Below are 25,775 nucleotides of genomic sequence, written 5' to 3'. Positions count from 1 at the left end.
ATAGGGATTTGTGATTTTTGGGGCTCCGCGACTCGCGGCCCTTTTGGCCTTCACACTCCGCGAGTCGCGGAGATAGAAATTACAGCTCACATCTTGAAGTTTTCTCTGCCGACGATTTTTATTATATATATAATATATATATATAATTAATATAATTAATTATATATTATATTATATTTATATACATAGTTAACTTGTAATTTTTAGTCCGTTGCGTCGAGCGTTAAGAGTTGACTCTGGTCCCGGTTCCGGATTTTCGAACGTCCTCGCGTACAATTTAATATCTTGTACTTTGCGTTTTGAATCTTGTACTTTTGTAATTTCGAGACGTTTCTTATCAATAATTGGAACCTTTTTGATTGTCTTTTGTACTTTTGAGCTTTTTGGTCGTTTGCGTCTTCAATTCGTCGAATCTGTCTTTTGTCTTCACCTTTTATTATACAAACGAATATCACTTGTAAATAGAACAATTGCAACTAAAAGCTTGTCTTTCTTGAGGAATAATGCTATGAAATATATGTTCGTTTTTAGCATTATCATATATATTATATTATATATCATATAAAAGCAAGCCGCCCACGTTTTAAACTCAATATGGTGTGATCCAGCTGGCCATGCGATCGCATGGCCAGGAAGGCCAAAATCCATGCGATCGCATGGGTTACTGTACATGGCCAAATCCTATAAATTGCAACGTTTGGTCGACGAATTATACACACCTTTTTCTAGTTCAATCTCTCAATCTATATTTATATTTATAATTTTAATTTTAATATTAAGTTAATAATAATAATAAGGTTATAGTATCGAATGTTTTAAGGTTTTGTAAGTCGAAACTCTGTCCGTGTAACACTACGCTATTAAATATCACTGTAAGCTATGTTCTCCCTTTTTAAATTAATGTCTCGTAGCTAAGTTATTATTATGCTTATTTAAGCCGAAGTAAACGTGATGTTAGACTAAATATTAAGACGGGATTATTGGGCTTTGGACCATAATTGGGGTTTGGACAAAAGACCGACACTTGTGAAAATTGGACTATGGGCTATTAATGGGCTTTATATTTGTTTAACTGAATGATAGTTCGTTAATTTAATATAGAGAATTACAATTTGACGTGTCTATAAATAACCACATACACTCGATCGGCCATGATGGGCGGGATATTTATAAATACTAATAATCGTTCATTTGACCGGACACGGGGATGGATTAATAGTCAATGGACTCATTAAAACAGGGGTGGATTACATACAAGGAAAATTGGTGTAATTGTTAATATAGTATTAAAACCTTGGATTGCACACAGTCGATAACCTGGTGTAATCATTAACAATGTATTAAAACCTTATTACAGTTTAAGTCCCCAATTAGTTGGAATATTTGACTTCGGGTATAAGGGTAATTTGACGAGGACACTCGCACTTTATATTTATGACCGATGGACTATTATGGACAAAAGCCAGATGGACGTATCGAATAATCCAAGACAAAGGACAATTAACCCATGGTAATAAATTAAAATCAACACGTCAAACATCATGATTACGGAAGTTTAAATAAGCATAATTCCTTTATTTTATATCTCATCGCACTTTTATTTATCGTCATTTTATTTATCGTACTTTACATTATTGAACTTTTATTAATCGCACTTTTATTTATCATCATCTACTTTATGCTTTTAATTAAGTTATTATTTTGCATTAGGACTTAAAATCGACAAACCGGTTATTAAACGGTAAAACCCCCCCTTTTATAATAATAATAATACTACTTATATATATATATATATATATATATATATATATATATATATATATATATATACACAAATATAGTTTAAAATAAATATAGCGTTAAACTCAGTTGTATCCCTGTGGAACGAACCGGACTTACTAAAAACTACACTACTCTACGATTAGGTACACTGCCTATAAGTGTTGTTGCAAGGTTTAGGTATATCCATTCAATAAATAAATAAATAACTTGTGTAAATTGTATCGTATTTAATAGTATTTCATAGTAAAATATAATCTATTTCATACTACCCCTCGCACACATCAGAAGCGTACTGCAGAGCTTGAGTCTTTGAGAGAGCGTCGTGTTTCTATGATTGAGAGGGTTAAGAAGCTTGAGAAGGAGATATTAATGGCTCCTAGTTATGAAGAGGAATTGAAGGCTGCTCGCGATGAGATAACAGGTTTGCAGAAGCAGGTGAAGGTAGGCGAGGTTTAGAAATTGGCCATTGCTGATGAGTTGAAAGACTACAAGAAGCGTTGTGAAGAGTTGAAGTCTGATTACTCCCAAGTTGCTTCTCAGGTTATTCCTCATGCTTATCACCAATTACTAAAGAGTGCAGATTTTTGGCAAATTTTTGGTAATGTGGTGTTGGCTTCGAAAGTTTAGGTTAGGTGTGAGATGATAGGGGGTTTGCCATTTAAAGGGGTTGTGCAGCTTGCTGACTTTGCCGATTATACTGATCAGGGAAAAGCAATGGTTGACTCTGCTTTTGATGAGCTCGAGCAGGCTGAATTTGATTATGTTAAGACCATCTCAGCCAAGGTGGATGCCAAGCCTAGTGAGCTTTTGAAGACGCGCGCTACTGTTGTTCCTGCGGTTCATGATGATGATGAAGAAACTCACCTGGAGGTTCCTGAAGCTATGGGAGAATCGGGAAAGGTTGATGCCCCTGTTAATTAGCTGTTGTGTGCAATCGTTTAAAAACAATTATCATCTTTTGTTTGGCATAGGTGCCTGGGCTCTGTCGCCCTTTTTATTTGAACAATGGACATGTATGGCATAACTCTAGTTCGTTTAATTTAGCATGCTTTTTGTATGTGTTACCATGGATTTTATCCTGCTTGGGTGGGTAAAAACTCTCTACTGCAGGATGGTGGTAGAGTGATCACTTTTAAGGAAAACTTGTTTCCTTACGTCGAGTATTCCGAAGCATATTTTGCCTCGTTGCTCGGTATAGTGTGGATTATGACAGGGTTATTTTATGTGCCGGCTGTCATTTTTCTCACATAATTCCCAATATGGAATTTAATTTTGTTAAGACATTAGTTTATCAAAAGTAGTTGTGAGAAATTCATTAAGTTTTGTGTAGGAAGGTTATAGGCTTCAACTACCAATGTTGCATCTTTCAACTACATGTTACAAAATAAAAAGTACAAGACATCTAATGATAAAACTTTCGGAGGTTGGTTGTATTCCCTGCCCTTGGTATTGGTTTGCTGGTTGTCATTTCCAATTTGTAGGAGCCTTTACCCGCACCTGTGAAATTACATAGGGGCCTTCCCAATTTGGTCCTAGTTTTCCTTCGTATTCCACTTTGCTTGCACTGTTTAACCTTAGGACATATTCTCCTACTTTGAAGGTTGAGGGCTTTACTCTTTTGTTATAATAGCCTTCAATCGTTCGTTTATACGAGGTCTCCCGAATCACAGCTGCCTCTCTTCTCTCCTCGAGTAGGTCCAAGTTGACTCGAAGATTTTCTTCGTTGTTTTCATTTGATTATGTCTCGGTTTGTTACTTCCACTTGTCCATTACCTTGGGGATGATATACTGAGGTGAAGTTTTGCTGAATTTTCAATTGCTTGCAAAATTTTGGGAAAATTCCTTCTGCGAACTGTTTCCCATTGTTCGAAACTATTTCTTGGGGAACTCCGAACCTGCATACGATGTGCTCCCAGACAAACTTTTCTATTTGCTTACCAGTGACTGCTGCCAAGGGTTTTGTTTTAGCCCATTTGGTAAAGTAGTCAATTTCTACCAGTAGGAATCTTGGGCTTTCAGGGGTATCTGTAAGATCCTGTTTTCTTTTTTGTTTAGACGCCGTCCAAACATCTGGGACGCCGTCCCATTATGAAGGCCGGGATGCCGTCCAGAAATCTGGACGCCGTCCAGATGATCTGTCGAGCCAGAATTGGGTTTTTAAATATTTTAGATGGGTAAATTGGTAATTTCACTTGGTGGACGAATTAAAGGCCCTAGATTAGTTTGGTTGAGCCTCATTACTCCATTTCTAACCACCAAACTTCATCCACTTAAATCCTAGTGAAAGAGTGTGATTCAAGTGTGAGAAAGCTCAAATCGGAGAAGAAGAAGCGTGTTTCGGGTTTTAGCTCGAGCATTAAAGTTGTTCATCTCCTCGTTAGCTTCGTTTTGATTGTGGTGGTAAGCCCTAAACTTGATTACCTTAGTTTAATGTGTTTAAGGGTTAGGGTTTGGGTTAGTGTTGCACATAAAACCCATTTGTGAGTAATTTGGGGGTTTTGGGTAAGTTTGGGTCATGAAGACCCAAATGGTGACTAACCTAGGGTTTTGAAAGGGTAAATGGGTCTTAAAGGCCTAGCAAATCACTAGTACACTTATATTTAATGTTAGTGGGTGTCATTTGGGTTGTGGATGACCCAAATGGGTGTGTTGACCTTGAAATGGGTTAAATGGGTCTTTAATGACCTAAGTGGTCTTGCATGTGTGAAAATGAGTTAAATTGGTGATTTAAAAATGTAATAAGACCATATTTGACTAGAGTTAGGGTTTTTGGTGAAGTTGACCTATTATTAGGGTTAATGGTGCAAAATGGGTCGGGATTGCACTTTGGGTCAAAATGACTTAGGAATGGTGAAAGAATTGGTTGACCGACTTGAGTTTATGTTTGATAATATGTATAACGTGATAGGTATGTTACTTTGAGGTTTCGCAAGCTCGGGTATCTTTTCACAAGACTTTGAGGTGAGTGGAATAATTATATTCGTAGGTATATAATGTATCTATTTGTTGTAGCGTGAAATGTGTAGTGTCGAGGTGTTAAGACACCACGTTTCACGTGAAGAGTGTAGCATCGAGGTGTTAAGATGCCACTCGGGTGTAGCATCGAGGTGTTAAGATGCCACCTAGGAGTGTAGTGCCGAGGTGTTAAGACACCACTCCGTAAAATAATGAGTGAAGCATCGAGGTGTTAAGATGCCACTCGGGGTGAAGTGCCGAGGTGTTAAGGTGCCACCCTAGGGGTTAGTGGTGCGAGGTGTTAAGTGCCCTAACGGATGTTGTGAACACCGATGGCGTTTTCGCGAGCGCCGTTCCCTTGTACTATTGGTTAACCATGGTTATTTGTGTTGTAAGCATATTATATTATTCGAGTTATATTTATATGCGGATGTTATGCTAGCTTGGGGGTATTGGTGAATTATAGCTTGTTATTGCGACGATAAGCTAATGTTGTTTGCTAGCATGTTTGCGATTGTGTAAGTGTATGCAAGTAGGTATAATTATATATGTATTCGTATAATTATTGCATTCACTAAGCTTTGCTTACCCTCTCGTTGTTTACCTTTTTTTTATAGGCTCGGGCGTTGACAAGGGTAAGAGCGTTCAATTGGATTAGTGATCTCCCGCTTGTTTTGTTAGGGGATGCTTTTGGGTGTTAGCTTTTGGAGTTCGACCGAGATTGGGTAGTTTAACCTCAAACACCATGCTCTAGTGTCGTTTGGAACTTAAACTTATATTTGGTCGAAACTTTTATTTTTGAACGAAACTCGTAAAATGGGCGATGTGGGCCCGTTGATGTAAAACTTGATTTGATGATGAAAATCTCTTAGTTTCACTTATATTGGCTTGTGGTAAAAAGGTTTTCGTTTGAAAGTGTCGGGAAGCGGGTTTTCCGCTCGTGTGAGTTGGACCCGTGATCAGTAGCTGGAAGACCATTGGGACGCCGTCCCAATTGCTTGGACGCCGTCCCAGTTGTTTTGAGCTGGACGTCGTCCCAAACTTTGGACGCCGTCCCACCTTTCTGAGCTGGACGCCGTCCAGGATTCTGGACGCCGTCCAGATGCACTGACATAGAAATTTTTTTTTTTTTTGGTACTCGTCTAAGGGATTTAAGATGTCGGGTTGTTGCAGTATCATTGATAGGTCCAACTATGTCTATTCCCCATTTCATGAATGGCCACGCAGATGTAACAGAGATTAGTTCTTGCTTGGTTAGTCTTGGGACATTTGAGTGGATTTGACAAGACTCACAAGTTTGTAGTACCATCGTTGCATCATGATGCATCGTAGGCCAATAGTACCCTAGTCTCATGATTTTTGCGACTACTGACCTTGGACCTGCGTGAATACCACATATCCCTTCGTGCATCTCTTGGATTATGACAGTTGCTTGCTTTGGCCCTACACATTAAAGCCATTGAGTGAGGAAGGATCTTATGTATAGCGCTCCGTTCATCATTTTATATGAGGGTGCCTTTATCCTTATCTTCCTTGCTTCGTTTTTTATCCTCTGGTAATTTTCCTGTTTCAAGATATACTTGCAGTGGAGTCATCCATGTTACCTCATCTTCTTGTATGAGGTCATTGACTTCTTCTTCTAGGATCAATTTCTTTTCTATCACCTCCACCAAGACTTCTTTTGCAAGATGCTCAAATGTCAGCAAAGCAAGTTTGCTCAGTGCGTCTGCCTTCTTATTTTGACTTCTTCGGACATGTTCGATACCAAAACTTTTGAAGCTTTCGATCAGTTCTTTCGCTTTTGACAAGTACTGTTGGATGGTGGGTTGCTTTGCTTCGAAAGTTCCCCTGATTTGGTTAGACACTAGTTGTGAGTCGACGAAGGCTCGGAGGTGAAGGATTTTTAATTGCTTCGCCATTCTCAGTCCTGCAAGTAGAGCTTCGTACTCTGGTTCGTTATTGGTTGTTGCGAATTTGAAACGGAGTTGATAATGCTAAAAACGAACATATATTTCATAGCATTATTCCTCAAGAAAGACAAGCTTTTAGTTGCAATTGTTTTATTTAAAAGTGATATTCGTTTAAATAATAAAAGGTGAAGACAAAAGACAGATTCGACGAATTGAAGACGCAAACGACCAAAAAGCTCAAAAGTACAAAATACAATCAAAGAGGTTCCAATTATTGATAAGAAACGTCTCGAAATTACAAGAGTACAAGATTCAAAATGCAAAGTACAAGATATTAAATTGTACGCAAGGACGTTCGAAAATCCGGAACCGGGACCAGAGTCAACTCTCAACGCTCGACGCAACGGACTAAAAATTACAAGTTAACTATGTATATAAATATAATATAATATATAATTAATTATATTAATTATATATATATTATATTTATAAAATAAATCGTCGGCAAACAAAGAGCCAAATGTGGGTGAGCTGTAAAAACGATCTCCGCGACTCGCGGAGTTTGAAGAAGAAAAGGGCCGCGAGTCGCGGAGCCTCAAATGTTGAAACTGCCTATAAAGCTCGCGCATTCTGATCGTAAAAATAAATCCAATATATCAATCTCTCTATCTATATACGTAATATTTATATTTATATTTATATTTATATTTATATTTTAATTTTAATTTTAAATCCTAATAATAAGGGTATGTTAGCGAATGTTGTAAGGGTGTAAGTCGAAATTCTATCCGTGTAACGCTACGCTATTTTTAATCATTGTAAGTTATGTTCAACCTTTTTAATTTAATGTCTCGTAGCTAAGTTATTATTATGCTTATTTAAAACGAAGTAATCATGATGTTGGGCTAATTACTAAAATTGGGTAATTGGGCTTTGTACCATAATTGGGGTTTGGACAAAAGAACGACACTTGTAGAAATTAGACTATGGGCTATTAATGGGCTTTATATTTGTTTAACTAAATGATAGTTTGTTAATTTTAATATAAAGATTTACAATTGGACGTACCTATAAATAACCATATACACTCAATCGGACACGATGGGCGGGGTATTTATATGTACGAATAATCGTTCATTTAACCGGACACGGGAATGGATTAATAGCCACTAGAATTATTAAAACAGGGGTGAAATTATGTACAAGGACACTTGGCATAATTGATAACAAAGTATTAAAACCTTGGGTTACACTCAGTCGACATCCTGGTGTAATTATTAAACAGAGTATTAAAATCTTGTTACAGTTTAAGTCCCCAATTAGTTGGAATATTTAAACTTCAGGTATAAGGATAATTTGAAGAGGACACTCGCACTTTATATTTATGACTGATGGACTGTTATGGACAAAAACCAGACGGACATATTAAATAATCCAGGACAAAGGACAATTAACCCATGGGCATAAAACTAAAATCAACACGTCAAACATCATGATTATGGAAGTTTAAATAAGCATAATTCTTTTATTTCATATTTAATTTCCTTTATTTTATATTTAATTGCACTTCTAATTATCGCATTTTTATTTATTGTTATTGTATTTAATTGCACTTTTAATTATCGTACTTTTTAATTATCGCAAGTTTATTTTATCGCACTTTTATTATTCGCAATTTCATTATCGTTATTTACTTTACGCTTTAAATTAAGTCTTTTATTTATTTAATATTTTACATTTTGTTTTAACTGCAACTAAAGTTTTTAAAATCGATAAACCGGTCATTAAACGGTAAAAATCCCCCTTTATAATAATAATATTACTTATATATATATTTGTATTTTTATAAAAGTAAACTAATATAGCGTTAAGCTTTATTTAAAGATTTTCCCTGTGGAACGAACCGGACTTACTAAAAACTACACTACTGTATGATTAGGTACACTGCCTATAAGTGTTGTAGCAAGGTTAAGTATATCCATTCTATAAAATAAAAAATATCTTGTGTAAAATTGTATCGTATTTAATAGTATTTCCTGCTAAAATTTAATAGTATTTTATACCCCTTAGCTTTAACTATCAAGTATTTTTGGCGCCGCTGCCGGGGAAAATCTAGCTTAAAAGCCGGAAGCGCAACGCTAATAATTATAAAAAAAAAAGATTTTTATTTTTAGTTTACTTTTATAAAAATACGTTTTTGTAAAAATACGTTTTAAATATTCAAAAACATAGAAAAGAAAAACAAAAATATAGATATTTTTAAGAGTTTATTAAATATTTAAGTTTTATAAAGTTTCTTTATTTTTATTTTATAAAAATATAAGTTTTATTTAAATATTTTGTGTTTATTTAGAACATAAAATTAAAAACCGAAAAAAAAAATAAATAAATAAATATATAAATCTAGTTTTAAGATTTTTATTATAAAGTATTTCTATTTTTATTTTAGTTTTTAAAACATAAGTTTTTATTTAGTTTTTATAAATATTTTATTTAAATATTTTATTTAAATATTTAAACAAAAAATATAAAAAAAAAAAGTAAAACGAAACCTGTCGAAACCAGCCTGTCATCTGAATTTTCATATCCCGCGACTCGCGGAGTTTGAAGAAGAAAATACCGCGAGTCGTGGAGCCGTCTGACACGGGCACACAGCAACCCTAATTTGGCATTTATTACGGAGTTTTAATTATTATTATTAATTAATTAGTATTTAGGGTTAATTAATTTATTATTTAGTTTAAGATTTAATTAATTTGTAATAATTATTTTTAATTAGTTTTATTTATATATATAAAAGTAATAGTTTTATAAAATAAATAATATAAAAATAATATTTTTATAAAAATTGTACTTTTTACAACTTTTAGTATATTTTTATATTTTGCCCTTTTTAATTGTTTTAGCGTAATATTTGTATTTTTCGCTAGTTTTTAGTTTTTAAACTCAGTTTTTGCCATAGTTATATTTTTATTTCTAGATTTTTAGACTTTGCCGTAAAATCCCTTAAGTGCTTTTCTTTAGACTAAGATTTAGGTACTTTAGAATTTTGCGACGCCTTTTTAAGTTTTAGTTTCTTTTTAAGTTATTGCCATTTGGGATATAGTTTTTCTTGTAAGCTTTAATATTTTTAGACACCTTTTACCTATGTATCAATTATCATTCCAATTAGTAATCTCAATTTGCGATTATAATTTTAAGTTAGTGATAATAATAAGGTTGGGTTAATCTAGTGTTTTTAAGTTCTATAAGTCACTCTTTTTCTTTCTTATTTTTATTTTTCGATCTTTTTCCGACACGCTCTTTTTCTTTCTTATTTCTCGCTATTCTAGTTTTTAGGATATAGTTTTTTATTCTACTTCTTATCTAAATTTCTTAAAATTACGAAAATTTATTTTAAGTGGTTAAATTGATAGACATCAAAATTTTCTGGTTCGTAGTAATAGTTGGATTTGTACGTGGACCGGGTTATTGGAGCCAAACAGTCCTCAATTATATTGAGACCAAACGAATCCTGCCCCTCTGCTGCATCTTTTGGCTATTCAAAACGTGGGCAAAATTAGAAAAATCTATTGATTGGATAACTTATATAATTTTTCTTTCCTTTTTAAAAACTAATAGGATATTCAGTGAATGCACCGAGCAAGACGTTCACCACCTTTTGTACGTTCACCACCTGTAACTAGATCAAGACATTTAGCAAATATTACCGCCATTGATTTTTCTTTAGGATCTTCATCCAGTCGACCAAGTACTCCAATTCAAATTTCCGATAATCCATTTTTTGAACCCGACCACGCAATTGAGAATCCGGAGAATATTCAGGGACGATTCATAGATCCTGAACCATTAAATTTTCCTCCGGAACCACCAATCATTCAAACAGAGATTGTTGAGGAACGAACCATTAAATCAGAATCCTCTAGTGATTCGAATTCAACAAATTCAATTATGGAGAATCTGGAACCTTTAAGTATGGAAGATCGAATGAGAGCTAAACGCACTGGCCAAGGTCACGCAATTACTCATCCAGACATTAATGCGCCAGATTATGAAATCAAAGGACAAATTCTACACATGGTGACTAATCAATGCCAATTTAGTGGTGCGCTGAAGGAAGATCCAAATGAACATCTTCGTACCTTTAATAGAATCTGCACTCTATTTAAAATCCGAGAAGTGGAGGATGAACAGATATATCTCATGTTATTTCCCTGGACTTTAAAGGGAGAAGCCAAAGATTGGTTGGAATCGTTACCTGAAGGGAAGATTGATACATGGGACGTTTTAGATGAAAATTTTCTTAAACAATTCTTTCCTGCATCTAAAGCCGTAAGACTTCAAGGAGAAATTGTTACGTTTACACAGAAACCGAATGAAACTCTATATGAGGCGTGGACAAGATTTGGAAAGTTATTAAGAGGATGTCCGTAACATGGTTTAGATACCTGTCAAATAGTACAAATATTCTACCAAGGATGCGACATCACTACAAGGAAAGACATAGATATTGCAGCTGGTGGTTCTATTATGAAGAAAACCGAAACTGATGCTTATAAAATTATTGATAACACTGCTTCCCACTCACATGAGTGGCACCAAGAAAAAGATATCGTTAGATCATCTAAAGCAGCTAGAGCCGATTCTAGCCATGACTTAGATTCCATTTCCGCAAAGATAGATGCTGTGGAGAGACGAATGGAAACGATGACTAAGGATATTCACTCAATACGAATTAGTTGTGAGCAGTGTGGAGGACCACATTTGACAAAAGATTGTCTCGGTATTGAATTAACAATGGAACAAAGAGAGAATATTTCATACATAAACCAAAGGCCTGGAAATAATTATCAGAATAATTATCAACCGCCAAGACCGATTTACAATCAAAACCAGAATTATAACAGAAATGTTCCATACAACAACCAACAAGGTCCTAGCAATCAACAAGTATCCAACAATACTTACAATCAGCAAAGACCTAATTTTCAAAACAAACCACCACAACAAACTGATGATAAAAAGCCGAATTTAGAAGATATGATGACGAAGCTAGTTGAAACTCAAACGCAGTTTTTCACATCTCAAAAACAAACTAATGAACAAAATGCTCAAGCATTTAGAAATCAACAAGCTTCTATTCAAAATCTAGAACAAGAAGTAAGTAACCTAGCAAGGTTAATAGGTGAAAGAAAACCGGAGAGTCTACCTAGTGATACAAATGCTAACCCCCGGAATGAAACAGCTAAAGCCATTACCACAAGAAGTGGTACAACACTTAAACCACCTGAAATACCTGTAACTTCTGATGAAGCTATTCCTACTCCACAAGAACCACAACCTGATCAAGATAAGGAAAAAGAACCTGTAGTTGAAAAGGTTAATGAAGATAACACAGCTAAGGATAAACCTTATGCTAAACCATAACAACCACCACTTCCTTACCCGAGTAAAATGAAAAAAGAAAGACTTGAAGCCGAGCAATCCAAATACTTGGATATGTTTAAACAGATAAATGTAAATCTTCCTTTCATTGATGTGATTTCAGGAATGCCTAGATATGCTAAATTCTTGAAAGATCTGATCACGAATAGAAAGAAAATGGAAGAACTCTCGGCCGTTACTATGAATGCTAATTGTTCAGCAGTGCTGTTGAATAAGATACCAGAAAAATTATCTGATCCAGGAAGTTTCACAATTCCATGTTTTCTGGGTAGTCTTAGTTCAATAGAAGCATTGGCAGACTTAGGTGCAAGTATAAATCTAATGCCGTATTCACTATACGCTAAACTAGACCTTGGAGAATTGAAACCAACAAGAATAAGCATACAACTAGCCGATCAATCAATAAAATATCCTAGAGGGATAATGGAGAACATGCTAGTTAAAGTTGATACTTTAGTATTTCCAGTAGATTTTGTTGTTCTGGACATAGAAGAAGATTCTCAAGTTCCTCTCATATTAGGAAGACCATTCTTAAACACGGCTAAAGCAATGATAGACGTGTTTGGTAAGAAATTGACCCTAAGTATAGAGGACGAGAGTGTTACCTTTTCAGTTGATAGAGCAATGCAACAACCTCAATCTGCAGATGATACATGTTATTATATTCAAACTATAGATTCACATGCAGAATTATTAGAAGAATTTCCAGAATTACAAGGAACAGGAGAATGTTCTTTAGGAGAAGGAACAGAACAAATTGATGAAGCTGAAATGTTAGCTACACTTATAGCTAATGGATATGAACCAACAACAGAAGAAATTCAAATGCTAAAAGAAGAAGACAGATATCGATATAAATCATCAATAGAAGAACCACCGAAATTAGAGTTAAAGCCACTTCCAAACCATTTAGAATACGCTTATTTACATGGTGAATCTGAATTACCTGTAATAATATCGTATTCTCTTACTGAAAATGAGAAATCACAACTCATTTCTGTGTTGAAAGCTCATAAACCAGCCATTGCATGGAAGATTCATGATATTAAAGGAATAAGTCCTTCGTATTGCACACATAAAATCCTTATGGAAGAAGGTCATAAAACGTATGTGCAACGCCAACGAAGACTAAATCCTAATATGCAAGATGTAGTTAAAAAAGAAATTATTAAACTACTAGATGCAGGTTTAATATATCCAATTTTAGATAGTCCATGGGTAAGCCCAGTTCAATGCGTGCCTAAGAAGGGTGGCATGACTGTCATTACAAATGAGAAAAATGAGCTTATTCCTACTAGGACTGTAACAGGATGGCGTGCGTGTATTGATTATAGAAAATTAAATGACGCCACCAGAAAAGATCACTTTCCCTTACCTTTCATTGATCAAATGTTGGAAAGATTAGCCGGAAATAGTTATTATTGTTTTCTTGATGGATTTTCCGGATATTTTCAAATTCCAATAGCACTCGAAGATCAAGAGAAAACCACATTCACGTGCCCTTATGGTACTTTTGCTTACAAACGCATGCCATTTGGACTTTGCAACGCCCCTGCAACCTTTCAAAGGTGTATGATGGCGATTTTTCACGACATAATAGAAGAATGCATGGAAGTTTTCATGGATGACTTTTCAGTCTTCGGTGATACATTTGAATCATGTCTAGTTAATCTGGAACGAATGCTTATTAGATGCGAACAATCAAATCTAGTTCTTAATTGGGAGAAATGTCATTTCATGGTTAAAGAAGGCATCGTTCTTGGACATAAAATCTCAAAGGAAGGAATTGAAGTGGATAGAGCTAAAGTAGATGTAATTGCTAAACTTCCACATCCCACCAATGTTAGAGGAGTTAGGAGTTTTCTAGGGCATGCCGGTTTTTACCGACGTTTCATAAAAGATTTTTCTAAAATTGCCACTCCTATGAATAAACTCCTAGAAAAGGATGCTCCATTCATCTTTTCAGAAGAATGTATCAAATCTTTTAATATTCTTAAAGAGAAACTCACTAATGCGCCGATCATGATAACACCAAATTGGAATCTACCGTTTGAACTTATGTGCGATGCAAGTGATTTTGCAATGGGAGCCGTTTTAGGACAAAGGATTGAAAAACGATTTCAAACTATATATTATGCTAGTAAGACGTTACAAGGAGCACAAACGAATTACACAACTACTGAAAAAGAACTCCTTGCTATTGTCTTTGCTTTTGACAAATTTCGTTCATATCTCGTTCTAGCAAAAACGGTGGTCTATACCGACCATTCTGCTCTTAGATACCTATTTTCGAAACAAGATGCCAAACCAAGATTAATCCTTTGGATCTTACTCTTACAAGAGTTCGATATTGAAATCCGAGATAAAAGAGGAGCAGAAAATCTCGCCGCTGATCATCTTTCTCGTCTTGAAAATCCTGAATTAGAAGTTCTAAATGAATCGGCCATACAAGACAACTTTCCTGATGAATATCTATTGAAGATAGATTATAATGAAATTCCATGGTTTGCAGACTATGCAAACTACTTAGTTTGTGGATTCCTTGAAAAAGGATTATCGTACCAAAAACGAAAGAAATTCTTTAGTGATATAAAACACTATTTTTGGGAAGATCCACATCTGTTTAAAAGTTGTCCCGATAGAATAATACGCCGATGTGTATTTGGAGATGAAGCTAGTAAAATTTTAAACCATTGTCACACAGGACCAACAGGAGGGCATTATGGGCCTCAACTAACAGCAAGAAAAGTTTATGATGCTGGATTCTATTGGCCTACAATTTACAAAGACGCACACCTTCTTTGCAAATCCTGTGATGCTTGTCAAAGGGCCGGAAAAATAAGTCAACGTGATGAAATGCCACAAAATGTCATTCAAGTATGTGAAGTATTTGACATTTGGAGTATTGACTTTATGGGTCCATTTCCAAAATCTCATAATAATCTCTATATTCTCGTAGCCATTGATTATGTATCTAAATGGGCGGAAGCACAAGCTCTCCCAACTAATGATGCACGAGTTGTAGTCAACTTTTTAAAACGTCTTTTTGCAAGGTTTGGAACACCGAAAGCTTTAATAAGTGATCGGGGTACTCATTTCTGTAATAATCAACTTGAAAAAGTTCTTAAAAGATATGGAGTAACTCATAAAATCTCCACTGCATATCATCCACAAACAAGTGGACAAGTTGAAAATACCAACCGAGCTTTAAAACGTATTCTAGAGAAAACCGTAGGATCAAATCCGAAGGAATGGTCCATTAAATTGGAGGATGCACTCTGGGCTTTTAGAACAGCCTACAAAACTCCAATTGGAACCACACCTTTTAGACTTGTTTATGGAAAAGCATGTCATCTTCCAGTAGAAATTGAACACAAAGCATTTTGGGCTTTGAAAACATGTAATCTTGATATACATGAAGCTGGACGTCTACGATTAAGTCAACTAAACGAATTAGAAGAATTAAGACATGAAGTATACGAAAATTCGTTAATCTATAAAGAAAGAACGAAGAAATGGCATGATAAAAGAATCAGAAGTTTAAAAGAATTTAAAGAAGGAGACAGAGTTCTTCTTTTCAATTCATGATTCAAGCTATTTCCTGGAAAATTGAAATCAAGATGGTCTGGACCATTCATAGTCAAAAGAGTTTTCCCATACGGAACGATAGAATTAATAAATTCAAATGGGATTGAATTTAAAGTTAATGGTCACAGAGTTAAACACTACATAGATAGTCCGATGGAATTCGACAATGAAGTTAATCACAATTTCGATACCACAGCTAACTAAGTGTGGGGAGAATCAAGTCTTTAAAGGATAATATGTATTTCTGTTAAAGTTAGATTGTCTGTTTTCGTGTAGTTCTCGAAAATGGAACCCGAATGGTCTTTCCCTAGCAGACCCTAAAGAACTAGTCTTCTCCCCCCATTCTGAATTTTTATTTTTTTTAGGTTTTTACGAAATGAAGACTGCCTGTGAACTAAACCATGGTCTAATGCTACACGCTTTGATCACTAAACGTAATAATGACACACTACCGAGTGAAATAGTATCAGTAATCAGAGAAAGATTGGACGGAGTAAGAAAAGAATCAAGATGCGAAGATAATAAGTTACAATTTGGTAAAGGAAAATCAAAATCCGCAGCGAAAAGAAGAGCACGACACCTAGAAAGATGTCACAAATGCGGAAAATGGTCACATGGAGGTAAATGTTCAAATAATCAAACCTATTCAAATACCGAATTTGTTACTTTATGCAGAGACGGACCGTTCATATGTTTAGAAGAAAAAACACTGAATGCTCGAGGTTATGCCTATGTAGCTATGGAAAACCAATTAGACCGACTATCTTATGAGTGGGATAGATAGTATAACTAAGAATACTATCTCACAGGTAAGTCTGTACAGTTTTTATTTTTATTTTTAACCTTTTGATAATAAACGCTAATTTGTTCGCTATAAAGTATTAAATTGGTATTGAATAAAATTAGGTTTGGCGACCGAAATTATTGATATCATTCAAAAATTTATTACATCACGGCGAAATTTAACGTTTATTCTTAAGGTATAAATATCTTTAATCAATCAACCCAAAATATTTCAAAAATTCGTCATGAGTTAAATTAGGTTATGGAACTGAAATTACTTTACCGAAAAGAGGGGCGCATATTTTTGATAATATTTGATTGATTAAAGTGGGATAAAAAGCCAAAAAGATTTTTAATTTTATTTTTACCATGTTTTTAAAATTAATATATAAATCTTAAATTAATATTGTAAACTTTGTAAAAACAATATATTTAAAATTGTAAATATTTGAAAAATATAATATAAGTTTGGTGTGATTTTATTATATGAATTTTTAAATTAAGTTTGGTGTGAATTTTTAATTTTTAAAATATGAATTTTTAATTTTATGCATTTTAAATTTTAAGTTTGGTGTGAATTTTTAATATTAATTTTGAATTTTATGTATTTTTATTTTAAGTTTGGTGTGAATTTAAAAACAAAAATTTACTTTATCTCATTAAGTTAAAAATACGATTTTTAAAATTCGTCGTAAGTTGAAGACTAGGTCGTTGAACCGAAATTGCTTTACCCGAGGGAGGGACGAGAACTTTTATTATCATTATTTTTAATCTTATTGAATTAAAGTATGCCAAAAACATTAAAAAAAAAAAAAACCCAAAAATCTTAGCTTTAAAAACAATCGCTACAAAAAGACAAATTTTAAAATTTTGTCGAAGGACGGACTAGGACATCGATCCGAAACGACTTCGTCCTAAATAACAAGGGAAACAAAATTTTAAAATTAATTACTTAATTGTTTTAATTAGTATAAGATATAAAAAAAATACAAACTCCGCGACTCGCGGAGTTTGAAGGGTCAAACACCGCGACTCGCGGAGGGACCAAAATACAGAAAAAAATAAAACGCAAAAACTGATCAGTTGAACATCCTAACACCACAAAAACTGCGAAAATAACCCGAAAAAAACCCGAAAAATACACACCAAATTCGCAATTTTTGACCGTTAATCATCAAATCTTTTACTAAAATCATGTTGAGAAGGATGCTATCAAGGAATTACTCAAGAAAAACGGTAAATTTCTACACCTAAACACCATTTAATCCGAAAATTGGTGTTCTTGAGCAATTTTATACCCAATTTGATTTTGATGCTTTTTAGTGTAATTATGCTTAAATTATTTATGTATTATGCTTGTATAACCTAGATTGATGCTATTTAACATGATTAGAAGCCTTAAACTTCAAATTTTGAGTAATCTAGGGTTTGTGTTCTTGAGCAATTTGGGGCTTTTTGATATAAACAGGTTATGGCCGATTTTTGTCATGAATTGTTGCTAAATTAAGTAGTGTAACATATTTAGGTAGTTAAATGATCCAAACATTGAGCCTAAACATGATTTTGAGAATTAAAGTGGACTTTTTCAAGTCTAAAATTCATGAACTTGATTTTTGAGAGATAATGCCATTTGAAACTTGTTTTATTGCTATTAATGATTATTTTGACATGTTATTTGAGTTGAATGCTTATGAACTTGGCGAACATTTTCGTATATGCTTATTTGAAAAAGTGTAGATTTGATGAAAATATGAAAATGAGCTTAAGTTTGATATAAACTGAGCATGTCATTGTAATTATTTTGATTGATGATTTTGCTGACACTAATGCATATTTGGATGCACAAAAATTGTGTTTGATGTGTTTTGCAGACTGAAAGGGGTGAATCTTCATACCAAGCTCGCAATGCTCCTACTGAGAATACGGAACAACAGGAGGTGGATAACTACTACAAACAAGATATATCTCATCCAGTCATGACATTTTCTGATATGCACTTGGAAGATTTGCACCCGAACCTGAGATTTGACAGACTTTGGATAGATTATCCAAAATACCAAAGGGGTTTGCATACTCTTCATTCTAAAGCTGTTGAAGTACCTAGGGTCATAGAATGGGGACCATTAGAAGCTGTAGAATTGGCCGGGCCAATTAGGGAATTACTTACACAGAGGTATGGTAATTCTACTTTTAACGATTGGGTACGGTTATTCAACATGCGTAGACCTGTATATAAAGTATGGTGTGAAGAATTGTTGTGTAGTATAGAATTAAATGATCGGGTAGCTAGTTTAACCGATCGATCTTTTATTAGATTTTTGTTAGGAGGTTCGATGCGCCACATGTCTTTACTAGACATGGCTCAGGCTTTACGTATATATACGCCTGAGGAGCTAGCATCTGCCGATTGTAGAGGGTTGATACTAAATGGTAGAAAGATAGACGAAAATTTTGATACGCATGGTGTATGGAGTCAAATGACTAGCCATCACCGATTTAAAGGGGGAAATTACTCTTATTTGGATATAGATAGAGCTGAATTAAGAGTAATTCATAGGTTTTTAGCCAATTCGATTACACAACGAGGTAAGAACAAGGAAAAGGTAAATGAACAGGATTTGTTTTACCACATGTGTATTCGAGACCCACAAAGCACTGTAAGTATACCTTATTATGTGGGTTATTATTTATCAGCTATGGTTAAGGGGATGAGACCGCATAGCATAATAGGAGGTGGTATATTTATTACTTTGATTGTTGAATATCTCGGTGTGGATATAAGTCGGGGGAGATTATTAGTCGAAGAACCAGAACCCCGCGATACAATAGGTTTAAATGTATACCATGGTGCGAAAGTTTTGAAGAGGCGAAATAACGCCGCAGTACGATATAATGGTAGACATCCACAGGTTGAGAGAAACCAACCGCAAGGTAATGTAGGAGGGGGAAATGAAATGGCAGAAATGCAAAGGTTTATAGCTTCACAAGAGTATGAAAATGCTAGACATAGAGCATTTGAAGATTGGCAAGTTCATCAAAACCAAATCATAGCTTATTGCCAACATATAGGTAGAAACTATATTCCTACTCCATCGCCCATATTCCCTCCCTGGTCTATAGAGATCCAACCACCGTATCCTACGTATAACCCAGCCGAAGCATTTTATAGCACATATGGTTATGCATGGAACCCCTACTGGTATCAGTATCATCCCTAGTCTACTTAGTTTTATTTATTTTGTAATTTGTAATGTTGATACGTTTAATACTTATGTTAATATTGTAATAGTTTTTATAATTTTCTAACTTTTATTCTTAGATTTCAATAATTTTTGAATGTGGGGTAATATACCAAACTTCAAAAATATGTATATATGTTTGCAGTTTATCTTATGTACACAACAGGGTAAAACAACGCATTTTTAAAGACTGGCATTAAGTTCAGCAAAAGCAACTAATTTTGACGACAAGATGCAAAATAAATGTGATATAACAAGACGGAATGAACAAATGATGTGCACCATTTATCATTCAACACAAACACAAATATGTTTGGAAACTTTGGTAAAATTTAATCATTTTCACACAAATCACCCTCAATAATTTAAATTGTTACTGATCTCTTGCAAATGAGGGCATTGCAAGATCTTAAGTGTGGGAAGGGGTTAAATTCTTTCGGATTTTAAAATTTTTACTTTATACACTTGGTTACCATTAGAAATACTAGTAAAGTAGTAGTTGTATTAGAATCTAGTGCTCTCTGATAATAAAGAACAGCCCTAGTCTTATATACTGACTACCCAATTCTAGTAAAATTTTTCAAAATTTTCAATTAAATGAACTCAAAATCATGTTTATACATATTTATGAACGATAAAACTAGGTGTTAACACCGAAATTATTGTTACCTCGGAAAGGATATAAATTGAGAAACAAACCAAAATGTTAAAATTCATTTAAAATGAAATAGAGAACAATAAAAAGGAAAATAAAAGCCAAGTGTGGGAAAAATTACCAAGTTATCTTAAACATATGTCACATATTTCTGTAAAGTTTATTGTAGGTGCTTTTGTTTTGGACTAAATTAACTGTTTTACCCGATTTACTGTAATGAAAGATGGATCTACACGATGAATCAATTCCATCATTAAAAGGAAGTAAAGTCTTCCGAAAAAGACACGCGCTTCTTGATTTAGGTCAAGAAGTTGTCGTCCAGACCAGCTGTAGGTTGACGAAAAATCTAGAAAAGTCATCTCTAAAATCAGCAGGAAATCCACGGACCTCAGCATCAAACAGGGTCACCATGTGGTCAGACTTATCCTAACCATGAGAGGATCTGTCTCGTAAAATGGGGAGGGCGCCGTGCAAATTAGCTGGATAAGACTAATGAATCAGATCCCCAGAAAGGATAATCTCCTTAAAGATTAAAAATCAGCTTTTAAGCCTGATATTACTAAATCCTTGAGATTGACCTTAAAGATTGAGAATTACAAACTCATGGAATTCAATGATATCTAAACTCGAGCTTGAACGAGAAAATATTTTGATCAAATTATAAACCGATTTGTTTTCTGAAAACCTATTTTCAATGCGTTCATTACCATTGAACGTAAAATCTTAGGAATTCACCTGGAATTCATTAGGTCACCTGAACTAAATCGGGTGTCAACCGTAAGAACGATGGTTGCATAGCATGGTCAAAGACAGGACCTTGTGCCAGACCGAAAAATCATAAGGGTGAGCTTTACTATTGCTCCTACCAAGGATAGTAATTGCGTCCGACACATTATAGACCATAATTAAAAGCATGTCAGGGGACATTGCCTTAACAGTTGCTTGTTCAACGCTTTCCTTTATAACCGGACGGTAGTTTACCGAAAGGTAATATACGGAGTAAGTATACTGGACATGTTGCTTTCCTAATACAAGGTTAGCAAGTGGGTGACACAAAACCATAAGTTTTGAGCTAAAATTTTCAAATATGAAACCCACCAAACCCACAAAAATATTTTGCAAACACCGGTGAAGGGTTATTCCGGAAAACTTATCTAGGATAAAAACTAGATTTAATTTTCAAAAGATCAAATGTTTTCATAAAGATCCAATTTCCTTAATGGATCTAAATTTTTATAGTCATGTGGGACTGTAAACCATATCGTTACTACCATTGTTTATACCGCCGTATAGAAATCACTGATGTACAAAGTGTGAAGAATAAAGAAGTGATTCTAGTATTTCAAGACGATATTAATTGAGGACAAGCAACGCTCAAGTGTGGGAATATTTGATAATGCTAAAAACGAACATATATTTCATAATATTATTCCTCAAGAAAGACAAGCTTTTAGTTGCAATTGTTCTATTTAAAAGTGATATTCGTTTAAATAATAAAAGGTGAAGACAAAAGACAGATTCGACGAATTGAAGACGCAAACGACCAAAAAGCTCAAAAGTACAAAATACAATCAAAGAGGTTCCAATTATTGATAAGAAACGTCTCGAAATTATAAGAGTACAAGATTCAAAACGCAAAGTACAAGATATTAAATTGTACGCAAGGACGTTCGAAAATCCGGAACCGGGACCAGAGTCAACTCTCAACGCTCGACGCAACGGACTAAAAATTACAAGTTAACTATGTATATAAATATAATATAATATATAATTAATTATATTAATTATATATATATATTATATTTATAAAATAAATCGTTGGCAAACAAAGAGCCAAATGTGGGTGAGCTGTAAAAACGATCTCCGCGACTCGCGGAGTTTGAAGAAGAAAAGGGCCGCGAGTCGCGGAGCCTCAAATGTTGAAACTGCCTATAAAGCTCGCGCATTCTGATCGTAAAAATAAATCCAATATATCAATCTCTCTATCTATATACGTAATATTTATATTTATATTTTAATTTTAATTTTAATTTTAAATCCTAATAATAAGGGTATGTTAGCGAATGTTGTAAGGGTGTAAGTCGAAATTCTGTCCTTGTAACGCTACGCTATTTTTAATCATTGTAAGTTATGTTCAACCTTTTTAATTTAATGTCTCGTAGCTAAGTTATTATTATGCTTATTTAAAACGAAGTAATCATGATGTTGGGCTAATTACTAAAATTGGGTAATTGGGCTTTGTACCATAATTGGGGTTTGGACAAAAGAACGACACTTGTGGAAATTAGACTATGGGCTATTAATGGGCTTTATATTTGTTTAATTAAATGATAGTTTGTTAATTTTAATATAAAGATTTACAATTGGACGTACCTATAAATAACCATATACACTCAATCGGACACGATGGGCGGGGTATTTATATGTACGAATAATCGTTCATTTAACGGACACGGGAATGGATTAATAGCCACTAGAATTATTAAAACAGGGGTGAAATTATGTACAAGGACACTTGGCATAATTGATAACAAAGTATTAAAACCTTGGGTTACACTCAGTCGACATCCTGGAGTAATTATTAAACAAAGTATTAAAATCTTGTTACAGTTTAAGTCCCCAATTAGTTGGAATATTTAAACTTCGGGTATAAGGATAATTTGACGAGGACACTCGCACTTTATATTTATGACTGATGGACTGTTATGGACAAAAACCAGACGGACATATTAAATAATCCAGGACAAAGGACAATTAACCCATGGGCATAAAACTAAAATCAACACGTCAAACATCATGATTATGAAAGTTTAAATAAGCATAATTCTTTTATTTCATATTTAATTTCCTTTATTTTATATTTAATTGCACTTCTAATTATCGCATTTTTATTTATTGTTATTGTATTTAATTGCACTTTTAATTATCGTACTTTTTAATTATCGCAAGTTTATTTTATCGCACTTTTATTATTCGCAATTTCATTATCGTTATTTACTTTACGCTTTAAATTAAGTCTTTTTTTTATTTAATATTTTACATTTTGTTTTAACTGCAACTAAAGTTTTTAAAATCGACAAACCGGTCATTAAACGGTAAAAATCCCCCTTTATAATAATAATATTACTTATATATATATTTGTATTTTTATAAAAGTAAACTAATATAGCGTTAAGCTTTGTTTAAAGATTTTCCCTGTGGAACGAACCGGACTTACTAAAAACTACACTACTGTACGATTAGGTACACTGCCTATAAGTGTTGTAGCAAGGTTAAGTATATCCATTCTATAAATAAATAAATATCTTGTGTAAAATTGTATCGTATTTAATAGTATTTCCTGCTAAAATTTAATAGTATTTTATACCTCTTAGCTTTAACTATCAGGAGTGCATAGGTGAACTCATTTCCTTCGGGATTTACTGACATCAGACCAGCACCTGATCCATCAGAACTCGACGCACCGTCAGTGTACAACTTCCATTCTTCACATTCGATCTTCGAGGTAATGACTCGAGTTGAGTTCTTTGTATCTTCTTCATTAACGCTATCTGTTTCGGCGATGAAATCTGCTAGAACTTGTCCTTTGATTGCATGCCTAACTCGGAATTCGATGTCATGTTCACCTAACTCAATGTCCCATTTGGCCATTCTCCCCGATTTTTCAGGCTTCGAGAGTACTTGTCTGATTGGTTTGTTGGTAAGCACCACTATCTGATGTGCTTGTAAGTATCTTCTGAGTTTCCTAGCTGTATGGATGAGTGCCAGGGTGAGTTTCTCAAGTTCTGGGTAATTCAGCTCTGCTCCTTGAAGTACTCGACTAACGAAGTATATCGGCACTTGCACTCTCTCGTTCGGTGACCAAGACTGTGCTAATGCACTCTTTCGAAGCAGCCAAGTATATGAAGAGTGTTTCTCCTTCCTCGGGTGAAGTCAAGGTAGGGAGTTTGGCAATGTACCCCTTCATTTCGACGAATGCCTTCTCCGCTTCTTCGTTCCAGACAATTCTCTTTTTTCCCAAGCATCCCTTCAGGATTCTAAAGAAGGGTAGTTGTTTTTCTGCTCCCTTTGATACGAATCTGCTAAGTGATGCTAATTTCCCATTCAGACTCTGCATATCTTTTATGGTTGTTGGGGTTTGGAGTTGTTTCAGCCTGTCTACCTTTTCCGGATTCTCCTGGATTTCCTTTCTAGTGATATAATACCCAAGAAATTTTCCTTCTTCAACTCCAAAAGAACATTTCTTCGGGTTCAATTTCATGTTTATTGCCCGAAGCCTATCGAAAGTTTCCTGGATGTCCTCTATTAAATTTTCTTCTTTTCGGCTTTTGATTACCATGTCATCCACATAGGCTTCCAGATTTCTTCCTAGCTGGTTATGAAAGGCTTTGTCGACGAGCCTTTGATAAGTTGCCCCTGCGTTTTTTAATCCGAAGGGCATCTTTTGGTAGCAAAAAATTCCCTTGCTGGTGAAGAAAGATGTTTTTTCTTCGTCCTCCTTAGCCATTTTGATCTGATGATACCCTTTGTAAGCATCCAAGAAGCTTTTATATCGATACCCGTTTAGGGATTCGACTTTTCAATCGATTTCGGATAGGGGATAACAATCTTTGGGGCAGGCCTTGTTGATGTTGGTGAAATCGACGCACATTCTCCACCCTCCATCTGATTTCTTTACCATCACGGGGTTAGCGACCCACGAAGGATATTTAGCTTCGCGAATTATTCCTGCTTTTAACAGACCTTCTACTTCCTTACAGGCCGCTTCGTCTCTTTCCGGTGCTAAGTTTCTTTTTTTCTGATGCACTGGTTCGAGGTGCTTGTGCTCATTTAGTCGATGCTCCGTTACAAAGGGGGACCCCTATATATTGATGGTTCGTGGTATCCCGGTCATATCGCTGTTTTCCCAAGCAAATACATCCACATTGGCTTGTAGTAACTTCCGAAGCTTTTGTTTGGTGGATGCTGGTAAGTTCTTTCCTATGCCGATCTCCTGATCTGGAAACATCGGATTTACTGATATCTTTTCTACCTGGTTATCTTCCTTCGAAGCTTCTAGGATGCACTCGATTGGTTCTTTCATTGTTTCTTTTATGGCTAAGATCACATTATTTCTGTCATATGTTGATGCGAGGGTTCCGATCCCTTCGTGGGTATGGAACTTGACCATTTGATGTACTGTGGATACGATTATACCCATCTTTTTCATAGCTACCCTCCCGAGCAGAATGTTATGTGAGGAGTTTGCTCGGACTACCACGAAATCAATGGTTTCGGTCCTTGTTAATGGTGGCTCACCTATCGTGAAGTCGAGATCAATTTCTTCAATGGGCCAACACCTTTCTCCGGAGAATCCTACTAATGGTACCCTTAGGGCACCCACCGCGCTCTGATAGCGGGACTTAGCCGTTCGAAGCA

General features: G+C 34.8%; 1 protein-coding gene across 1 annotated transcript; it reads right to left on the bottom strand.

Moving 5' to 3' along the window:
• Nucleotides 1-6,239: 6,239 nt before the first annotated feature.
• On the bottom strand, nucleotides 6,240-24,008 carry LOC139887987 (uncharacterized). The gene is made up of 2 exons (XM_071871029.1): nucleotides 23,781-24,008; nucleotides 6,240-6,731 (listed from the first exon to the last, which is right to left on the bottom strand). Exons 1-2 carry the CDS (start codon nucleotides 24,006-24,008, stop codon nucleotides 6,240-6,242), a joined length of 720 nt encoding a protein of 239 aa, XP_071727130.1.
• Nucleotides 24,009-25,775: the final 1,767 nt, after the last annotated feature.

This window comes from Rutidosis leptorrhynchoides, chromosome 1, assembly GCF_046630445.1.
Source record: "Rutidosis leptorrhynchoides isolate AG116_Rl617_1_P2 chromosome 1, CSIRO_AGI_Rlap_v1, whole genome shotgun sequence".
Classification (NCBI taxonomy): Eukaryota; Viridiplantae; Streptophyta; class Magnoliopsida; order Asterales; family Asteraceae; genus Rutidosis; species Rutidosis leptorrhynchoides.
This window is presented reverse-complemented; position numbering and strand designations above follow the sequence as displayed.

Coding starts and splice junctions, on each gene's coding strand:
- LOC139887987 (XM_071871029.1), bottom strand. CDS start 24,008: ATGGCCAAATGGGACATTGAGTTAGGTGAACATGACATCGAATTCCGA. Junction 6,732..23,780: donor CAGGTGCTGGTCTGATGTCA/GTAAATCCCGAA, acceptor GTTCGTTTTTAG/CATTATCAACTCCGTTTCAA.